The sequence below is a fragment of the Trachymyrmex septentrionalis genome, unplaced genomic scaffold (genome assembly GCF_001594115.1).
Source record: "Trachymyrmex septentrionalis isolate Tsep2-gDNA-1 unplaced genomic scaffold, Tsep1.0 scaffold32, whole genome shotgun sequence".
Taxonomy (NCBI): domain Eukaryota; kingdom Metazoa; phylum Arthropoda; class Insecta; order Hymenoptera; family Formicidae; genus Trachymyrmex; species Trachymyrmex septentrionalis.
In genome coordinates, this window is record NW_017305485.1 from 907,810 (window position 1) to 925,193 (window position 17,384).

The window sequence follows — 17,384 nt, forward strand, 5'->3', positions numbered from 1 at the left end:
TACAATATGTACCAGCACCTGCAGTATCCCACCGCCACCCACCATCACCATCATCATCATCACGGCGCCACCTCGTCGTCTACCGCCGCGTCGTCCCACAATCCGCACAACGGCAGTGCAGCCGCGGTCGCCGGTATTTTCGGTCACCATGCCGGCGGTGCCGGCACCGGTAATGCAACCGGCGGCCTAGCCGGCGGCCTACCCGGCGGCGCCGACTCGAAGCTGCTAGTCGGTCACGCGGCCGCGCACGGAAACACGCCGGGCTCGCCCTCCGCGCAGCAACAGCAGCAGCAAAAGCCGAGGAACAAGTCGAGGACGTCCGCCGGTAAGCGGCACGCGCCTATCACGGTTCTTTTCTTTACTTTGGATTTCTTTCTTTTTTTTTTTTTACTTTATTTTTAATTACTTTCTTTCATTTTGGAATTTATACTTTTGGTTTCCGAATATTTAATTTATCCTTTCCTTCGCTTACATTTTCATGCGGGAAAAGTGTTCTGTTCAATCTTACGAGATTGAATAGGAGATCTTTTAAGCCCTGAGATCTCTCTTGACGATGAATTTAATAATTAAAATCTCTGTAACCCTCTGGCAAAAGAAAATTTAATAATCTTAATTATTTTTTATACTGCATTGTTTCGTAATTAAAAAATTTTGAAGTCTTGAAAGGCACGTTTAAAAAATATGACTGATAAATAATACTTTTCCCGTGTAAGATGTGTTGCGATATTCTTGAATTATTTATCAGTTCCTTTGCGTAATTGTTTGCTTCGGCATCTTTAGTTCCGCTTCTTTGCACCGGCGTCGATTGTTGAAACTAAAGATATTAATATATAAATTTCAGGTAATCCTTATGCGCATTTTATTTTATCTGATTTTTTTCAATGCTATATACGAGTATACATTATCGAAATATCTGACTTATCATATTTTATGCAATTTATACAAGCTTAACGTAATCGACGCCAATGCGTTTTTCGTTCCTCTGATTTCATATTACTTCTCTCCTGTTACGTTAAAAGCTTCTTATTAATTCTTAGTTTTTTTTATTTAATTAAAAAAAATTTTCCAACAACTTTCTTAGAAATTATTTTTATCTCGCTTATATTCTCTCCTTCGCTCGAAATCCAGTCGATACATCCTTCGGAAGTATTTCGAATATCGATTGGATACGTAAAGAGGGCAAGAGAATATACAGGCGGGATATTTATCAATTTCCTTTCATTATTCGATTTAATTTTTATCTTTCATCTTAATTTTAACCGTGAGCTTTTGGTGGCGGTCGTCTTACGCTTAAAGTTCGTTCAAAACACGTTCTTTCCACCCGTTTCTCTCGTTTTTTTGGACGAGCTGTATCACAATAGAAAGAAAGCGAAAGAGAGAGGGAGGCACTGATTGTGGTTTTTTGTATTTTGCCTCACTGATGTGTTTTTTGCGTGGCACCCACTCGAAAGAGCGAGCGTGAAGCACCACACCCGATTTACGAAATGAAACACGATATATGTATCTACTATATCCCTATTTATAAATACACATACTTCTCTCTCTGATTCACCCCCTCCCCCGCTCCTCACACACATATATCGTACAAATTCACACGGACACACATACATACGCAAAGACACAAAAATATGCGAAGAAGCACAGGTTTTTTTTCGATGTGGTGTGGCTAGCGCTGTATTTTTGTTTTTGTCACGGCAAAGCTCTCTCTCAAAGAGTCCACGGACCATTTTTCAATGGCGTACCTTCGGCAAATAATTTTTTCCCCTCGTACGAGCACATGCGGCTGGGTCGCATTCGTCGCGGATTTGCGGATAATTACAGTCCATGAATTTCTGTAAAGTACGGATCGCGTGACGTGTGACGAGACGTGTGTAGAAAGAGTTACGAACGGGATCGACGAACTTTTGGGAAATTGTGCGTTTCTTTCGGTATCGTCCATGTTGTCATCGAAGTGGATAACGCCGCGGAGGAAGGAGGAAAAGAGAAGAGGGAAACGAGAAACGGTTGAAAAATGCCGGATACGCTGATTGCGATAATAATAGCTGGTCGTTCTCCAGCGTGGCGGCGGCGGCGTGGTAAAAATCCTAATTCCGGGAACAATGGCCCTCGGCTTCGCGCCATGGAAGCCCGCTAATTGAATCGACTTACGACACACACCAACTAGCCGCGCGCGGAACTTCACGATGACGAAGAAGAAGCCAGACGGAGCTGCGGCGGCGGCGGCGGCGGTGGTTCATTTAGCGACACCTACCGCGATTGTCGAGAAAATCGTCTGTGAGAAGGCCACGAAAAATGGCTCCCGTAATAAAGTACGTCAGTAGTTTGAAGTGACGCTTGAAAGGTGTCGATTGAGTAATACCTCGGCGGCATGAAAAACAGATAGACACGAGATTGACAAATATCCTTCGCTCGTGATGAGAAGGAGGTAAGAATGAGAAGGTGGGTGGAACTTGAGATACTAGAGATTCCTTCACCGAATGGACGAATGAAGCGTGAAACAATTTTGATCACTTAGAGGAAGATAATTAATACAGTAAACGGCAATGTGACGAATGATGCTTATCGATAATAAATCGCATAGATACATTGTATGAGAAGACGTAAATAATAATATCTAATTCATTATATGTAGATAACTTCCTTTACAGAAATTTAATACCGGTAATTTTTTACAGAAAGACAAAGGAAAACAAAGTAACTAATTATTTGGAAAAAGGATTAAAAGTGAACAAGAAGTGCTTTTAACCCTTTGACGGCAATTGAAGTCTTTAAAGACATTGATATTTTGATTGTGAATTTTGGTAGATAGATTTAAATACGTAAAAAAAATAAATAAAATATAATCCAATTTCTGTGATGATAAAACTCATTGTTAAAGCTTTGACAATGAATTTTTGTGAATTTTTATCTGGAACGATAAAAAATTTGTTCTGTTTGTTGAATCCCCTATTGCTGATAGAAGAATTAAAATTTACATTGCTGATGGAGAGTTATTAATTACTTATTTTACATCTTTCATAATATTAAATTAGCTAATATTAAGCTACAGTCACACTAGTGATTATAAGTGGCGATTGACAATTTCTTTTCAACAAATTAGAGTAAAGTAATCGATAACTGCTTTGCTCTCCGATTGGTTGAAAAATAATCGCTAATCGCTAATCCCAATCGTGCAATCGCTAGTATAATTATGGGTTTAGATTTTTGTAAAAGTTGTCAAAAAAAATTGTGTTGATAAATTAATACGAACTGTAGAATTTCCGGCTTTATAAATCTTCGAAATGTTGAAAAATGCGTTACAACAGAACTTTAAAATATAAATGATAAATACATTAGACGCCATTGATATGTTTACCCTTACAACCCCTAAAAAGTTAATGAGACACTAACAATTTAGACGACTGAGCCGACGATCAGAAAACCATCGGGGAGCAGAAGCTTTATGGAAAATCCTGTTAGGTTCGAAAGGATTGCAGAATTATGGCCGTAATTAACGGAGAAAGAAAAAGGACAATAGGGTGAAAGAGAGATAATCATGGGCCAGTGCAAAATTCGTAACGGAACGCCGCTTCTTTCGTACTGAATCATAACTCGACCGTTGATGACAGAAGTGGCACGGGACAAACTGTGGCTTCCTTTTTTCACTTCGTCGATTTTCTTTGTGCACCAACGAGCACAAACGGTAGCTAGGCTGTTTTGACCCTAAACAGTCCTCGCTCGTTCGTTTTTGTATCAACAATAGATGCCTAACTTTTGCAACGGATGTTGAATAATAGAACACTTACAAAGGAATTCTCTGAAATTTTCATCTCAGCATGAATTATTTGATATAAAAATACTGGCATAAAATAAAGAATACTTGACATGATTAAAGAAAATGAGGAACCGTGCAATTGTTTTATTTAGATGTGCATTTGGATGTAAAAATAAAAAAACGATTCCAAATTTAGCAGAATTTGGTCGTGTTGCGATGTACCGTTTTATCAAGCATTTCGTGTGTTGTAATCCGGAAAGCTTCGCGAAAGTTGAAACGGAAGCGATGGTCTAACGAGCGCTTCGTTGCATGCCTGGCATTAAGGTCGGAGGTGATGTCGAAAATGGGAGCGATACCAGTCGCTTTGGGGTGAAACCGGCCATTTTAGCGTCACCTTCTGACACGAGGACTATATTTCGAATAACGACGCAAACGAGCGTCACCTCGACGTTTCGTGGCTGATACCCATCGTCTGCGTCAGAAACTGTCCGCCTGTTCGTTCAATCATTACAAACCGATCGATAGTCAGAGAAATATCGGTACAAGGAAATATGTGTAGCCGGAAATTATTATCGGCGATAATATTAATGCCAAAGAGCGATGAGCATTCTTATCGACAAAATTGATTGATAATTAAATTGCTAAAAATTTATTCCGCCATAGGGTGAAACCCGCCGCTGTCGGTGAATAAAAAACAAGGATGTCAATTAAAAAATAATATAGTACTAGAGAGAGAAATCAGGATTTAATCCGCAATCACCGAGGCATCATCGAAATCAAATCGAAAAGCAGTGAGGGGATCATGATTGATCACGTTTATGCCGCTCTGTTATTGTTGGCATGAGAGAGGGATTCGGAACATAGCATCGGCGATTGACGGTAGTTGTAGGCGTTATCACCCTCGCATCTGCGGGTCGGTAAGACCGAAATCGAATTAAAACGCCGCGGAGGAGTGAATTGAGCGAGTCCTTCCAGTTAGTTTCGAAATCGATCTCGAAACGCACCAAATTAGGCGACTATTAAATATAATATCTCTTTCACGTCAGAACCTGTACTTTGATTCTGTAACTATTACGGTAAAGTGAAGTTTCAAGATATCCAGAAAAGTAGGATTCGATGCTGTTTTTTTCATATTTTATCTAATCTAATAATAGGTATAACAAAATGATTAAATAAAAATAAGTAATATATATCATGAAACTTCTTTCTCTGTTAAACAACGCACGGATTTTGTAAAATTGACAAAGGGGGGTTGCATCCGACCCTCCTTTCTACAAGAGAGTATTAAATATTTATTGAGTATAATATCAAATTGTGTATTCAATTTGAATTGTTTTCAATCATTTCTACAGGTCGCCACTTATTCAATATGTTGATAATTTAACTAAAATGAACGAAGTTAAATTTAATTCAAGAAAATGTGTCAAATTTATTTTATTATTTACAATAGTTTAGGCTATAATTTAATTTATTATTTACCAAATGCATACGTTAATACGAACGTTGTTTACTTTGGAGCTATCCACAAAAATGGATTGGTTTACATTTTGATGCAAATTTGAAGCTAAAAATTACAAAATGTTATTTAACAAGAGATTGGACTGTGTCATTGCTCATTTAACAGTGTAATGTCTGCGCAACGAAAATATATGTTACCGATATTATCATTAAGAGTTACAGAATCGCGGGTACAGTGATCTCGTCCGTGATGCTTCGCGTTCTTCGATTGCATCTTACACGTGTATGACAAGCCTGACGAAAAGACTGACGTTCGATTGCTCGGTTACAGATTCATCTACATGGTGGACTCGCAAACGAGCCGCTCGCGTGTCGTCAATTACATGCGACCTACGTTACGTGTGCTAGAATTATTCCGCCGCCGTCAAATTTCGCGTTAAATTGAGGTCGAGTCATTAATCAGCGACGCGCGTTCAATCGATATCGCCATCATCGGCACGGCATCTTTTTGGAATTGTTATGATTTCCAATTGTTCTATCCTTTATAAAATATCTCTCTCGCAAGATAAATCTACACTACAAGTTTTTCACAAAATCCAAACGCACACTAGTAATAGATGTCAACGACAGAATTGACCTAATCGCGGACGTAGTCAGAGGGTGGTTTTTACGAGCATCGTTAAGATTGTTCAACAGCCATTGAACGGAGCCATTTACTTTTACCTCGAATTTTACTCAATCGTATCGCGTAACAGTCGACAATTCGGTCTCTCGTGCGTCAACGAGAGGTTCGACGATGCAATTTAACAGCAATCATTTTCAGTAGCAGCCGATAAACTCGGCTATATCTTCGCGGAGGACGCAGCTCGGAGGACGATTCGTGAAACGCGCATTTCGGGAGAAGTGAAGTCCTTTTATCCACGGTCCTTCTTTCTTCTTTTCCGTCCAGAGTCGGCGCGTTGTGACAGATTTAAATTTATTTTCTAATTCCACGGGAAAGAGAGCGCTGCCTACTTACTGTCACTTGTTGTGAATAGAGGACCCTCTAATCAGAAACGGCCATTGTACTTTTGATTGGTCCGACATTTTCTGGCAATTCATATTAGTTACGAGATAGCAGTTTTTCTCTCTCTCTCTATCATTGCAAAGTGAGATGGGGCGTATCTTTTGCCACTCGCAGGATTTTGCAAGAAAATGAACGACACTCTTTTATGACCTGAGTCTTTGATTAGAGGGTCTTCAATTGTGGGGGGAATAACGTTGATCCTTAGGAACATTTAGAAAATAAATTTGCGAATCTTTCAAGCAACACTCTTCCTGTCATCTGATCATAGATCGGCGAGATATGAACGAAACCCATCCTTTTTCTTCCCATATCCGCTTCTTTCTCTCGCAGTTTGTCCTTGGGGGACTAACCAACCGCACTAACGTAAGTTCGATCCGTGAATCCTATAAACGCCCATGGTCTTAAAGAGACTCTGCTTTTGCTCTGGTAATCGCTTGATATTGGTATGTCTGCAACTCTGCATGCGAATTCTTTTTCACGAGTCACCTGACTGTTTGCAAATCTCTCTGTAAACGCACGTTGATTCACCGAAGTCAAATCTATATTATTATAACGTTAAATTAATATTGTTTTATCGCGTAACATGTATTCATATTATATGTAAAATTTATTCTGTATAATCTTCGAAGGCCATGTTACTCGGAGAAAATATCATTTTATCGAAATAGTTTTGAAAATAAATGGAAACGTAGAAACACAGAGGTGACATTTTTTGCCACCATTAGAATTCTCAAAAGTATAGCTTGTACGATGATGAAAGATTGAGAAAAAAAACTGATGAGTTTGCCCCTTCGCGCGATCAACGTGCTTCCGTGTTCGCGTGGGAAACGTTAGAATCGAGTCCTCGAGGAGAAGCCTGAGCAGTTCCCACTTTTCGACAAATTCGATCTCGCGTTTCGCACGCGAACACGAGTGAGTAAAATCGCTGCGCGATATGAACTGAAGCCGAATTAATATGATTTTCGTTCCGTCGGGGTAGAGGGTCGCGAGTGCGTGAATTGCGGCGCCACATCGACACCCCTTTGGAGACGGGACGGCACTGGCCACTACCTCTGCAACGCTTGCGGGCTTTATTACAAGATGAACGGTCAGAATCGACCCCTCATCAAGCCGAAACGACGACTGGTAAGTACCTAAGCTGTGTTACTTCCTTGACAAGCGAAGTGTCATTATATATATATATTCCCGTCAAGCTCGATTAATCAGACAACGTAAAAAGAAATAGAAGGCAATTTAAATTTTTACATTTAAAATCGATTGCTTCTGATTAATAAGCTTCTGATTAAATACTCATAAGTGAATTCATATCTGCTTTATTATGGCTACATTAAGTAGGCAATTATGTAAAATGTTGAAAAATGGCGTGGAAGTGGATATTTTGCGCGATAAAATTCAATACATTGAATTATTGAACTTATTGTTAATACACTGATATCTCAATATATCGGAAGAAAAAAATCCTACGTTCTTCTGTCTACACCTTATTCGTAAAAGTGCGTCCTTGATCGCTTCCTTCGCGTAAGCAAGACAACACACGCTTAATTAGCACGTACGTACAGCAGAGAGAACGAAGTTATACGTTTCTCGCGGTGTGTAGATATAGTAATCAGAATGCAAGATAAAACAAGGCCAAGTTAATTTCCTGTACCCGTTGATTAATATACGCTCCGCTTCTCTCCACTGTGATTAGCAGCTCCGTATCGCAACGCACCCGGTTGATGGCGGGTCGAATGATTTTCGTGCGATGGATCGCCGTTACTGTATATTGGAGAACTTGCCTCGTAATCTTCGGTTAAAGAGAACATCTGGAAACACCTTAATCACATCGGAACGGTACAAGACCTGACGATTTAATCAATTAATTTAAATTCACTTAAATTGATCGTTTTTGGAACGGAGGAAGAGACGTAACGCCCGAGTAAATTTCTACACGTGATATTTTACGCGAAATGGACAATTTTTCCTCACGTCACGAAGGAAGGCTAAGCCGAGCGTCGAACACACAAATAGAAATGTTTCAAATCCGGATTGAATAGTGCATTTTAAAAAACTATGAAGAGCATTCTTATTTTAAGACCGTCTTAGATAATGATGCCAATCGCGGCTTTCTAATTGGTTCATAATATTTTAAGATTGTTAATTAAGACGATCTTAAATATAAGAACAGATTATGACTACCGGCCTGTGCTTGGTTCAGGATTTTAAGACTACACTTAAGACAGTTTTAAATATAAGAATTGACTATAAGTATTTCAGCCTATATAATTTATCGACTTGAATATAACTTTATATACAGGCTTGAACACACATTCTCGCAGAAAGCGGATATGAACGTTTAACTCTCAAGATTGAGTTAAATATATGCTTAAAAAAGGAATACATTATATCTCCGTTATTAACACACACTAATCGTAAGTTTGTATTACTTATATTCTTAAATTAGATACATGATTTTCACATGAGCACGTTTTCAATCGTAGCGCGAGTTATAGGCAGCGGCGAGTTCCGCACACATATCAGGTCGCCGTCGGTTCGATCGATATCACGAACGGTAGCCGGAGGTTTCGTGCGATCGGCTCGTAGAATTCGTGTGAACCCGATCTATTTTTGGCGACTCGGCTAGCACCTATGTAGATGGAGCAGCCTCGTCCGAAGTACCGATGCGGAAACTCGATACCACCGGCTCTGCTTCCTCTTCCATCGTTTCGGACTCTCTCCTCGTAACAGCGATCCGACCTGACTAAACACTCACGAAAATTCGCGGAATCGATCACGAAACGTCTGTTTTATGGGGTTTACACTTTCCGTCTCTCTAATCACTTATTATTCGAAATCGAACTCTCCCTTTTTTTTTTTTACAGCGTGGTTGAATCGTTCACAATAGTGCAAGACTAAAGGTTAATCTACATAAGTCACAAACGTAGTTCGCTATGGTCGTTACTTGCAGAAAATCAGAAGTGTCAGTGATATCATTGACTGCTTTCGATTGGTTGTCGCGACAAGCGTTGCGAATTACGTTGTTGATGTACGATAATTTTAATATTTTTCAACGCGCGACAAATGATTTTTACTATAAATTTTACAGTCGTGATTTTCAAATATTGACACAAGAGTCCTTTTGATGGAGATATTCTTAGAATAATCGCGAAGCGTGTGCGTGTCGATATCGACTAAGCGATCGAAAGTATCATAGTGGTGAAGCATGCAATCTCCGTGAAAAAGACAGATTACTCGGCCAATTATATCTATTTCTACCGATATAATTTAATTTTAATCTCGGTTTAATTCATTCGTTATCTTTTCTTAGAACTAGAAAAGGATAAAAAGTTAAACGGAAGTTAAAGTTAATCTATCTCTTGGTCAAAAGACCAAACTGTCGGATCAATTGTGTTCATTTTTATCAATATAATTTAATTTTAATCTCGGTTTAATTTACCCATTATCTTTTTCTAATTCTTAGAAATAGAAAAGGCTGAAATGTCAGCTCGGAGATCGAAGTTGACCTATGCATGGCGATAGAAGTGGACATTGGACGTTTAGATGTGCTCTTAGCGTGCACTTTCACGAGTGTCGACCCTCCATGAGTCCATTTCTCAGATCACAATGATTCACGGTTTGCAGTATTCATTTCAAAGAGAAGGCGCGTCTCGTCGAGAGCGGCACGAGATGCAACGAGCGGACCGGCATACCTCCGATGCAGAAGCGCGTATTGATATACGTTTCACTATCCCTCTCGTTATCGCACTTTCTCCCTGGTACGCGATAGAGCAAGGCTGATTAATTCAAAAGTTTTTCACCGACCGGCGTCGCCTCGCGAGTAATTATAGATATGGCGGCTGCACTCAATGAGTTCGTTAATTGACGAAGCTGCTTTACACCGGCGCCTCATGTAATTTTCCGTAGTTATTATCTTTTTGTTGCTCGCTTAACGTATCACTCTCTTTCGTGAAACGCGTAGAGTTCATTGCGATTTCGCTCAATCGAATATTCGGTGCATTTTATTGTAAATCTCTGATTATATATATATGTATATATATATATATATATATATATATATTTCCACAGTTATTCATATAGGTAGTAATTATTTAATCTCTCTATCTGCAATCATATTTTTCACTCTCTTTCTGTAATTTGTCTTTTTCGCTCAGCTCAAATTTTTTACTGTTCTAGGCTTTCGAAAGAATTCAGAGTTAATTTTCAACATTTCCATTACGTTATCGAATAATTCTGAGCTCGAATGTTATTTAATAAAAATGGAAATTTTAGTAAAGGTATAAAATTTGAGAGTGAAATTTTGGCCTGCGCCAAAAAAGTAGACCTAGATAATAGACTAGGAGGTTAAAAAAGAGAAAAAGGAAGAAATTCATCAAGGAATCAATCATTAACGTGTCAGAGAGTGAGGGACATTCTACATACATCCCAGATACATACCCTGCCTGCTGCGTATAATTCATTTGCTGTCACCGTTTAAACAGAGGCAATCGTTTCGCGAGTTCGCCATGACGACCCGTACAAATATTCCGACGCGATGATGAACCGACACGCCCACCCATCATTCATCCGCGTGCACGCGCGGCGGCGGTAGCGCGGTGTGACGTAAAAACGCGGCCGGTCGATAAAATATCGATTTAAACTAGTGGGCGTACGCACGTGCGTGCGACACTTTCGGTGTTTTCCGTCATTTTTCTCCGTCGCGAGAACTCCAGATACCCTTCCCCTCCCCCCCCCTCCACCCAACGTTCTTAGGGCGCGTTTACACGAAACGGAAAAACAACAACCAATCAAAATTCGCGATGGTAGTAAGTAGTACGAAAAGCCGAAATTGTCGACTACCAGCGCGAGTTCTGATTGGCCTGCTGCTTTTCAGCTTTCTGCTCTTCCATCAAGGTGTGAACGCATCCCCTTACTCATCGCGCCCCTTACTTGTTCCTATTTACTTCCGGATTAAAAATTCATGCAGCCATTCAGCCGAAATTCATTCCCGATTGTCCTGGTTGTCCTGGTAAAATAACGGTCGATATCGTTCACGACGGACGATCGATCGATCCCATTCAGTAAACGATGCCGCGAATAGTATTCCACGTTAGGGGAAAACATTACGAAAATGTGACTCATTCATTATTCAACGATTAGTATCTAGGTATGAAAATATAGTTAGAAATTATAATAGCTTCATTTAACCAGAGGAACTGATAGAATTGGACTTTCACAAAGGAGTGTCAAATTCTCGTAGCGAGAAATTAGTTTTTCTTTTTTTAGTGTAAAGCGAGAAATAATTTATTTTCCAAAAAAGTACGATTAACATGATCTAGTCGCTTACGTTTCAAATATCAAAGGGAGCTTTCTAGCAAGAGAGATACATACATTGTATCGACAGAAGAATTATTCTGTCTTTGTTCAATATTTAGTGAAAGCAAAAAAATAGAATGACAGTCCACGTTGATATGTCTCACTTGTTAGAAAGCTCCCAAAGTAAGGTTGAAAAAAGGGGGAACGCACGCAAAGACATATGCCTCCACAATATGTTTCATTTTTAGCGTGCGTCGGCTTGAATCCAGTCACAGATGTGTCGCCGAAAAACGGAGCGCAGATACGATCTGGGAAACAAAAGGCGGCCACCAGGTATACGCACGCGGGTGTGCACGCGGCCCACCACCCTGTATATAATAAAGTCGTGGCATATATTGCCCACCGCTCGTGTCCTCTTCTTCCATTGTACGTATTGAGCTGCACGGAAATTCCGTACACGCATACGCACGCACGTACGCACACGCGTGCGCCGTGAACTCCTGCGACGGCGAGGTTTCGATCAGGCAGATAGCAAGGGTTGCAACCCCCTCCCTCCCGTTGCGACCGACGTCCGCCATGTTTGATCCTTCAGGAAGATAAAACACCGGCTTGAACAGCTGGGAAATTTTCGTTTTTTTTTTTAACCTCTTTCTCTCTCTCCCCCCTTGATTCTCTCTTTTTTTTTTCCACCCCGCCTCACCCGTTCTTTCTCGCTGTTGCTCTCCGTTCGCGCCAAGGGTGGCTATACCTATATATTCACATACATGCGCGGAGTGGAACGTTGCGCTCATGTCGACGATATGGCGTCGACCTGCCGCGTTTTATGAGTGAACATACAATTTAATGTGATTCTTACATAGCTTAAGGCTCCTGAGTAGTCAGCATGCGATTCAAAATCAGTCGGTGGCCTGGCGAAATGTCGCGGAATCGGTAGCCACACACACACACGCACGCACACACACACACACACACACACACACACACACACACACACACACACACACACACACGAGCACGAGCTCATGTGTTCTTGGTGCGCCGAAAGCGAGCACATACACATGGACTCGTGCTTGTGTGTATGTGTGTGTTTTGCAGCGCCTCGCCACGATAAATGGTTGAACTTATAGGCGTGGAAAAGTGACGTTTTGACGACGAAATTTGTGCTTCATGCCATTTCGTCATTATTTGCTTAATTGTGAAAATGTAACGTGTCTCGTACTTATGAAAGTCTTATAAACGGGCAGAAACTATAGTTATCCTAAAACTTTATACGTAAAAACGTATATTTCATTCATTTCAACAGCTTCAAACCATGTGTTTTTGCCCAAAATTAGGCTCTTTTTTTACTTTACCTGCCTTTTACGACCATTTATTGACTATTAAGGGAGAAAAGAACAATTTCTGCCCATTTTTACAAGTATTTTAAAACAATCTCGTCATTTAGATTTATCCAAGTTGTCTTTATTTACAAATGACTTGTAGCATAAATTAATGTGCCATTCCTCGCTTCTGACGTCACGATTCCAACATGGCTGCCGCAACTACTCAGGAGCCCTAAGACTTTTGCTGAAGTGTTTAAAAATTTAGCCGGATCTAAAAATAATTTTGTTGAACGCTCAAACTAGTTGCTGGTCGGAACCAGCTTTTTGCAGCATTACTTGCTTGAGATTTCTACGTAATTATTTTGAAGATCTATACGTTGAAAGAAAGATTGGCTGCTGTAGCAAATTAAATGGGAAAATATGGCACAGCCAATTTTTAATTAATTGCAACAGCCAATTGTTGGTTGTGTTAGCCTATCCGCAATGTCAGTATAGGATTTCGATTGACTAACGCAACTAAAAATTGATTGCTACAGTCAATTAAAAATGCTACGCCATATTTAATCATCGAATTTGCAGCGACCAATCTTTTCTTTCAGTGTAGCTAGCTAAAGCTTTTTAGAGAAAATCTTGAGCAAAATTGTTCTTTCCATGCAGCAGTAAATATTAGTTGAGTTGTTTAATACAACATAATTAGATTATCAATCTTATATGATGTTGTTGAGACATTACATCATTAATTTTATAAATGCAGTATTTGTATATGTTCAAGAACGGTAAACATTTTAAACATAAAATTTTTGTTCTAACGTTCCTTTAACAGTTACATTATTTCTCATCTGTTCTCGTTCTCAAAATATAAACATTTTTACAATCCATACTATTTCCCTAATTATAATAATTATTTTCGTATCCGCGTGAGAAAGTAATGCGGAAGTCGCGGACCCGCTACCGGAATCGATCCTCGACATTACACGAAGAGATGATCTTTTAGTCTCGAAGTCACAGGCCGCGCGAGTCTCATAGTCGCAGGAGAAAAGAGGAAGGCATGGCGCGAAGGAGAGAGAATAACTCTGCGCGCAGAGTCGCTCGTTAACGACTGTCCTACACGCTCCCTTGCTTCCCTTTTCTTCTCTCTCGTCCTGTGGCGATGCTTATCTGAGCCCATGCCCGGTCCACGCCGAGCAATGCTCGTCGAATTACGGTTCTCCAGGCGGTTCTCTTGGAGGCATACCAGCAGAAACTGCGCTGCCATTGCTGCAACAGAAACAGCAGCTTCGGCAGAGACCTGTTAAACTCCTGTTAAAGACACGCGATGTGCGTTTGCTGTCATCGGAGAATTTAGTAACGCACACAAGTTGAGAAAACGTTGAGAAATAGTCGAGACTACGATTATTATATTTAACCAGATCCTCGGTCCTTTATCTTGCGAGAAGACGTTTATGCGAAATGAACGCTTGGAATTGGTTTCGAAAATTACTCTTGGAACTTCAGAGACGTCGAAAGATTTTCGAGAAACCATTCCGTTCGAATTCAAGGAGTGACGAAGCGAGGAATGACCCCGAACTTAGCGGCGTGATTTTATCTTGTCGACTCTTCAGGTAGCCAAGATGGCGCGCGACCGAGAAAGCGAAAGAAGAGCGACGAAGATCCCCGGGTGCAAAGGGTTATCCTCATCGATCTCCACGCGGAAAATGAATAGTGCGTTCTGTGCGCCAGAGTCGAAATTGTCTGCGGTGTCCCGCACTCGCGCATTGTGTTTCCGACGCAGTAAAGGCACCTTCAAACGAACGAGACGGAGAGTATAGGAGAACAAGCCGATCGGCCAATGACTCTGCATTCATTTATTTAGAACTGCTATTTTTTTTTCCTAGGCTGAAGCTAGGGAAATCGGCATAATAATTGAGCGTGAATTTGTAACGGTGACTCTTGATGACTTGATAAAGTGTCGTTTACAATCCTTCCTAGCTGCGTCGCGTCGTTACGGGGCGTATTTTTAGAGACTGCTCGCTTTTAAGACGCTCGTAGACGCCCCGGTGTGTCACTTACTTACGTGACGGTGATTGAACGTGTTTAAAAAAAAAAAAAAAAAGGAGGAGGGAGGTAAAAAGGGCGCGTGGTACTCTGCAAGTGCGCTTGCGATTCTTGTAAAGGCGCAAAGTAATCCGGGCAATGACTTGGAATACATCTTGCCGGTGCGCGAACTCGATTATTCCACCGCGTGAAAGTATAATTCTGGTGGCGGCGACTAGCTCGTGTTTTTCGCATGCTCGCGCCGTGAAAATTTCCCTTCGCGTTCGCTTTTTATACAGACAGACAGACAGACACACGCTCTCCGGAGCGATGAAAATTTCCACATAATGCACCGCGCGGCCCGGTAATTGCTCTCATGACTCGTCAACGTTACGGTTTAATTCATGCGCTATATCCCGACAGTCGTTTCAAATAACTTTTCGACTTTTTTTTCCTCCTCGATCTAGTATACTCGTACGTGCGGCAATTCTCCTCCGTTACTCTCGCGCGAACCTGTTCTGGATCATTTAGATCCTTTCCTCAAACAAAATGTTAGTTTTAAGACTGTTAGAAAGGGGCCCCGATTAATCTAATAAATAAATTAAATAATCTAACGAAACCTTATACATTCATGTGGAAAACTATAATTTCATTTTACGTGCTCAGAGATTGGCTCCGTTAAATTATACGAAAGAGGAAAGTGATTTACTTTCTCTCGAGAGTAACATTGGAAAATCGTATCTGCCGACGAAAATTTATTGATGGTATTTTTTTTTTTTTCATCACGAACGAGAGCAAGTTCTGGTATCTCCGACTGTCTTACGGTGGTCTATGAGTAGCATTCGCGGGTACGTCGGGGGCAGCAACGGTGACTGAATTATGTACCAGATGCAAATATCGTCGATTGTTCGGTACCGCTGGCGTCTTCCATCCATCTTTCAGCTTCCTTGAAAATTCTGCTCATGAGATACGGGATTTGCATCCGTTCACACTTTGAATACGACGCGCTGTCCTCGCGAGCGAGATCGGCACTCATCTCTCTCTCTCTCTCTCTCTCTCTCTCTCTTTCTCTCGTCTCGTCGAATCCCGTTTACGCGCCTTTCCTTCCCTTCTTTCCTGTACCTCGCGACGCCGATCGATATTCTCTTATGGCGCCTCCAGAATCTATCGACGATTGAATCTCGATCAGCGATCAGGGAGAATTTACACGATCGTGGAACGTCGCTCCTCGCGAAACAATAGCACACGAGTTTACGATTTCTCCGCGAACAAAAGAGCTCGTACGTATCGTCTCGATCGATTGCTTCGTTATTACATCGCACTTAACTATATTATATAAGATATAATTATTACATGCTGTAATATATGACAGTTAATGTATTGTAATACGCAATGATTGCATCGTGATAATTATATTCCGAGATCACAGAATGATAATTCATAAATAGCTATTTAAGAATTTCAATCTGTTTGTAATAATTTTTAAAGTTAAACATATGTGTATAAAGTGCACGGAAAGAGTAATTTTATTGGGGAATCTAAAAATTTATATATAAACTAGATACAGATTTGAAAGTTAATTTTGTGGGAATCTCAAGCACAATGAACAATGTTGCAAAATGTCTTGATATTCCAGCAACCAATTTTGTCCGTTTTACCTAATTATTTTGATCCGTGTCTCTAAATCTTTAGATTCTTCAGCAAAATTGCTCGTCGATGTATAAATAATATATTTATGAAGGTCGGGTGTAAAATGTAATTCGCAAACAATGGGAACGTACCCATCGATGACGTTAATTACGAACGTTGTGACCACGAATTTAAATCTTCTTCGGTGCGGAAAAAAAAAAAAGTTAAAAATACAATTTAATAAATTCTCGAAGTTAATTTCATTTTGCCATTAACTGGTCGGAAAATTTTTTTATTCTTACAACATTAAATTTATTTCTACAATCGATTGAATTAAGCAAAATGAGTGAGACGCTCCATGTACCTCGTTTTCGAAAGGCTTTAGTATCCTTTTCGACGGTGTACGCGCGTATAATTTTCGATAGAGAGCAAGAATGAAGGAGCGAGAGACGGACGAGAGCCAATTAGATGGGCGTGTGCGCGGACCAAACGAAATAAATTCAGCAAGGAGACGTGAGGGGAGGGGGAGGGGGAGGGGGAGGGCGCGAGGTGTGAGAGAAGGGCGCGTAACGAATCGTCGTAACCTATTAACTTGTAAATTGCTTCCGACTGTTGTGGGCGAGAGAGGCGCGCGGCGCTCCACTCATAAATTCGCGAAATAAATCCCGGGGCGCGTCGTCTCGGCAAAACGAGACGCGTGACAAAGTTATTGGATCCCGTTAGCATAACCGAAGCAGTAACTAAAGACCGATTAGATTCCGTGGCGATAACTCGTAAAATATTGCGCGTTGCTGCGCGACTTTGCGTCAAAAAGGAGACTGACGGTGTCTCCCTCTCCCTCCCCCCCCCC

The 17,384-nt window shown here is 40.7% G+C and overlaps 1 protein-coding gene across 5 annotated transcripts in view; it reads left to right on the forward strand.

Moving 5' to 3' along the window:
- The window catches only part of LOC108750089 (GATA-binding factor C-like), a 97,135-nt gene that overhangs the window by 24,925 nt on the left and 54,826 nt on the right, over positions 1-17,384 (forward strand). For all 5 annotated transcript variants that reach the window (XM_018489331.1, XM_018489335.1, XM_018489334.1 and 2 more), the window contains exon 4: positions 7,258-7,403. In XM_018489331.1, the coding sequence (XP_018344833.1) occupies positions 7,258-7,403 (146 nt within the window). The remainder of the gene's footprint in view (positions 1-7,257; positions 7,404-17,384) is intronic.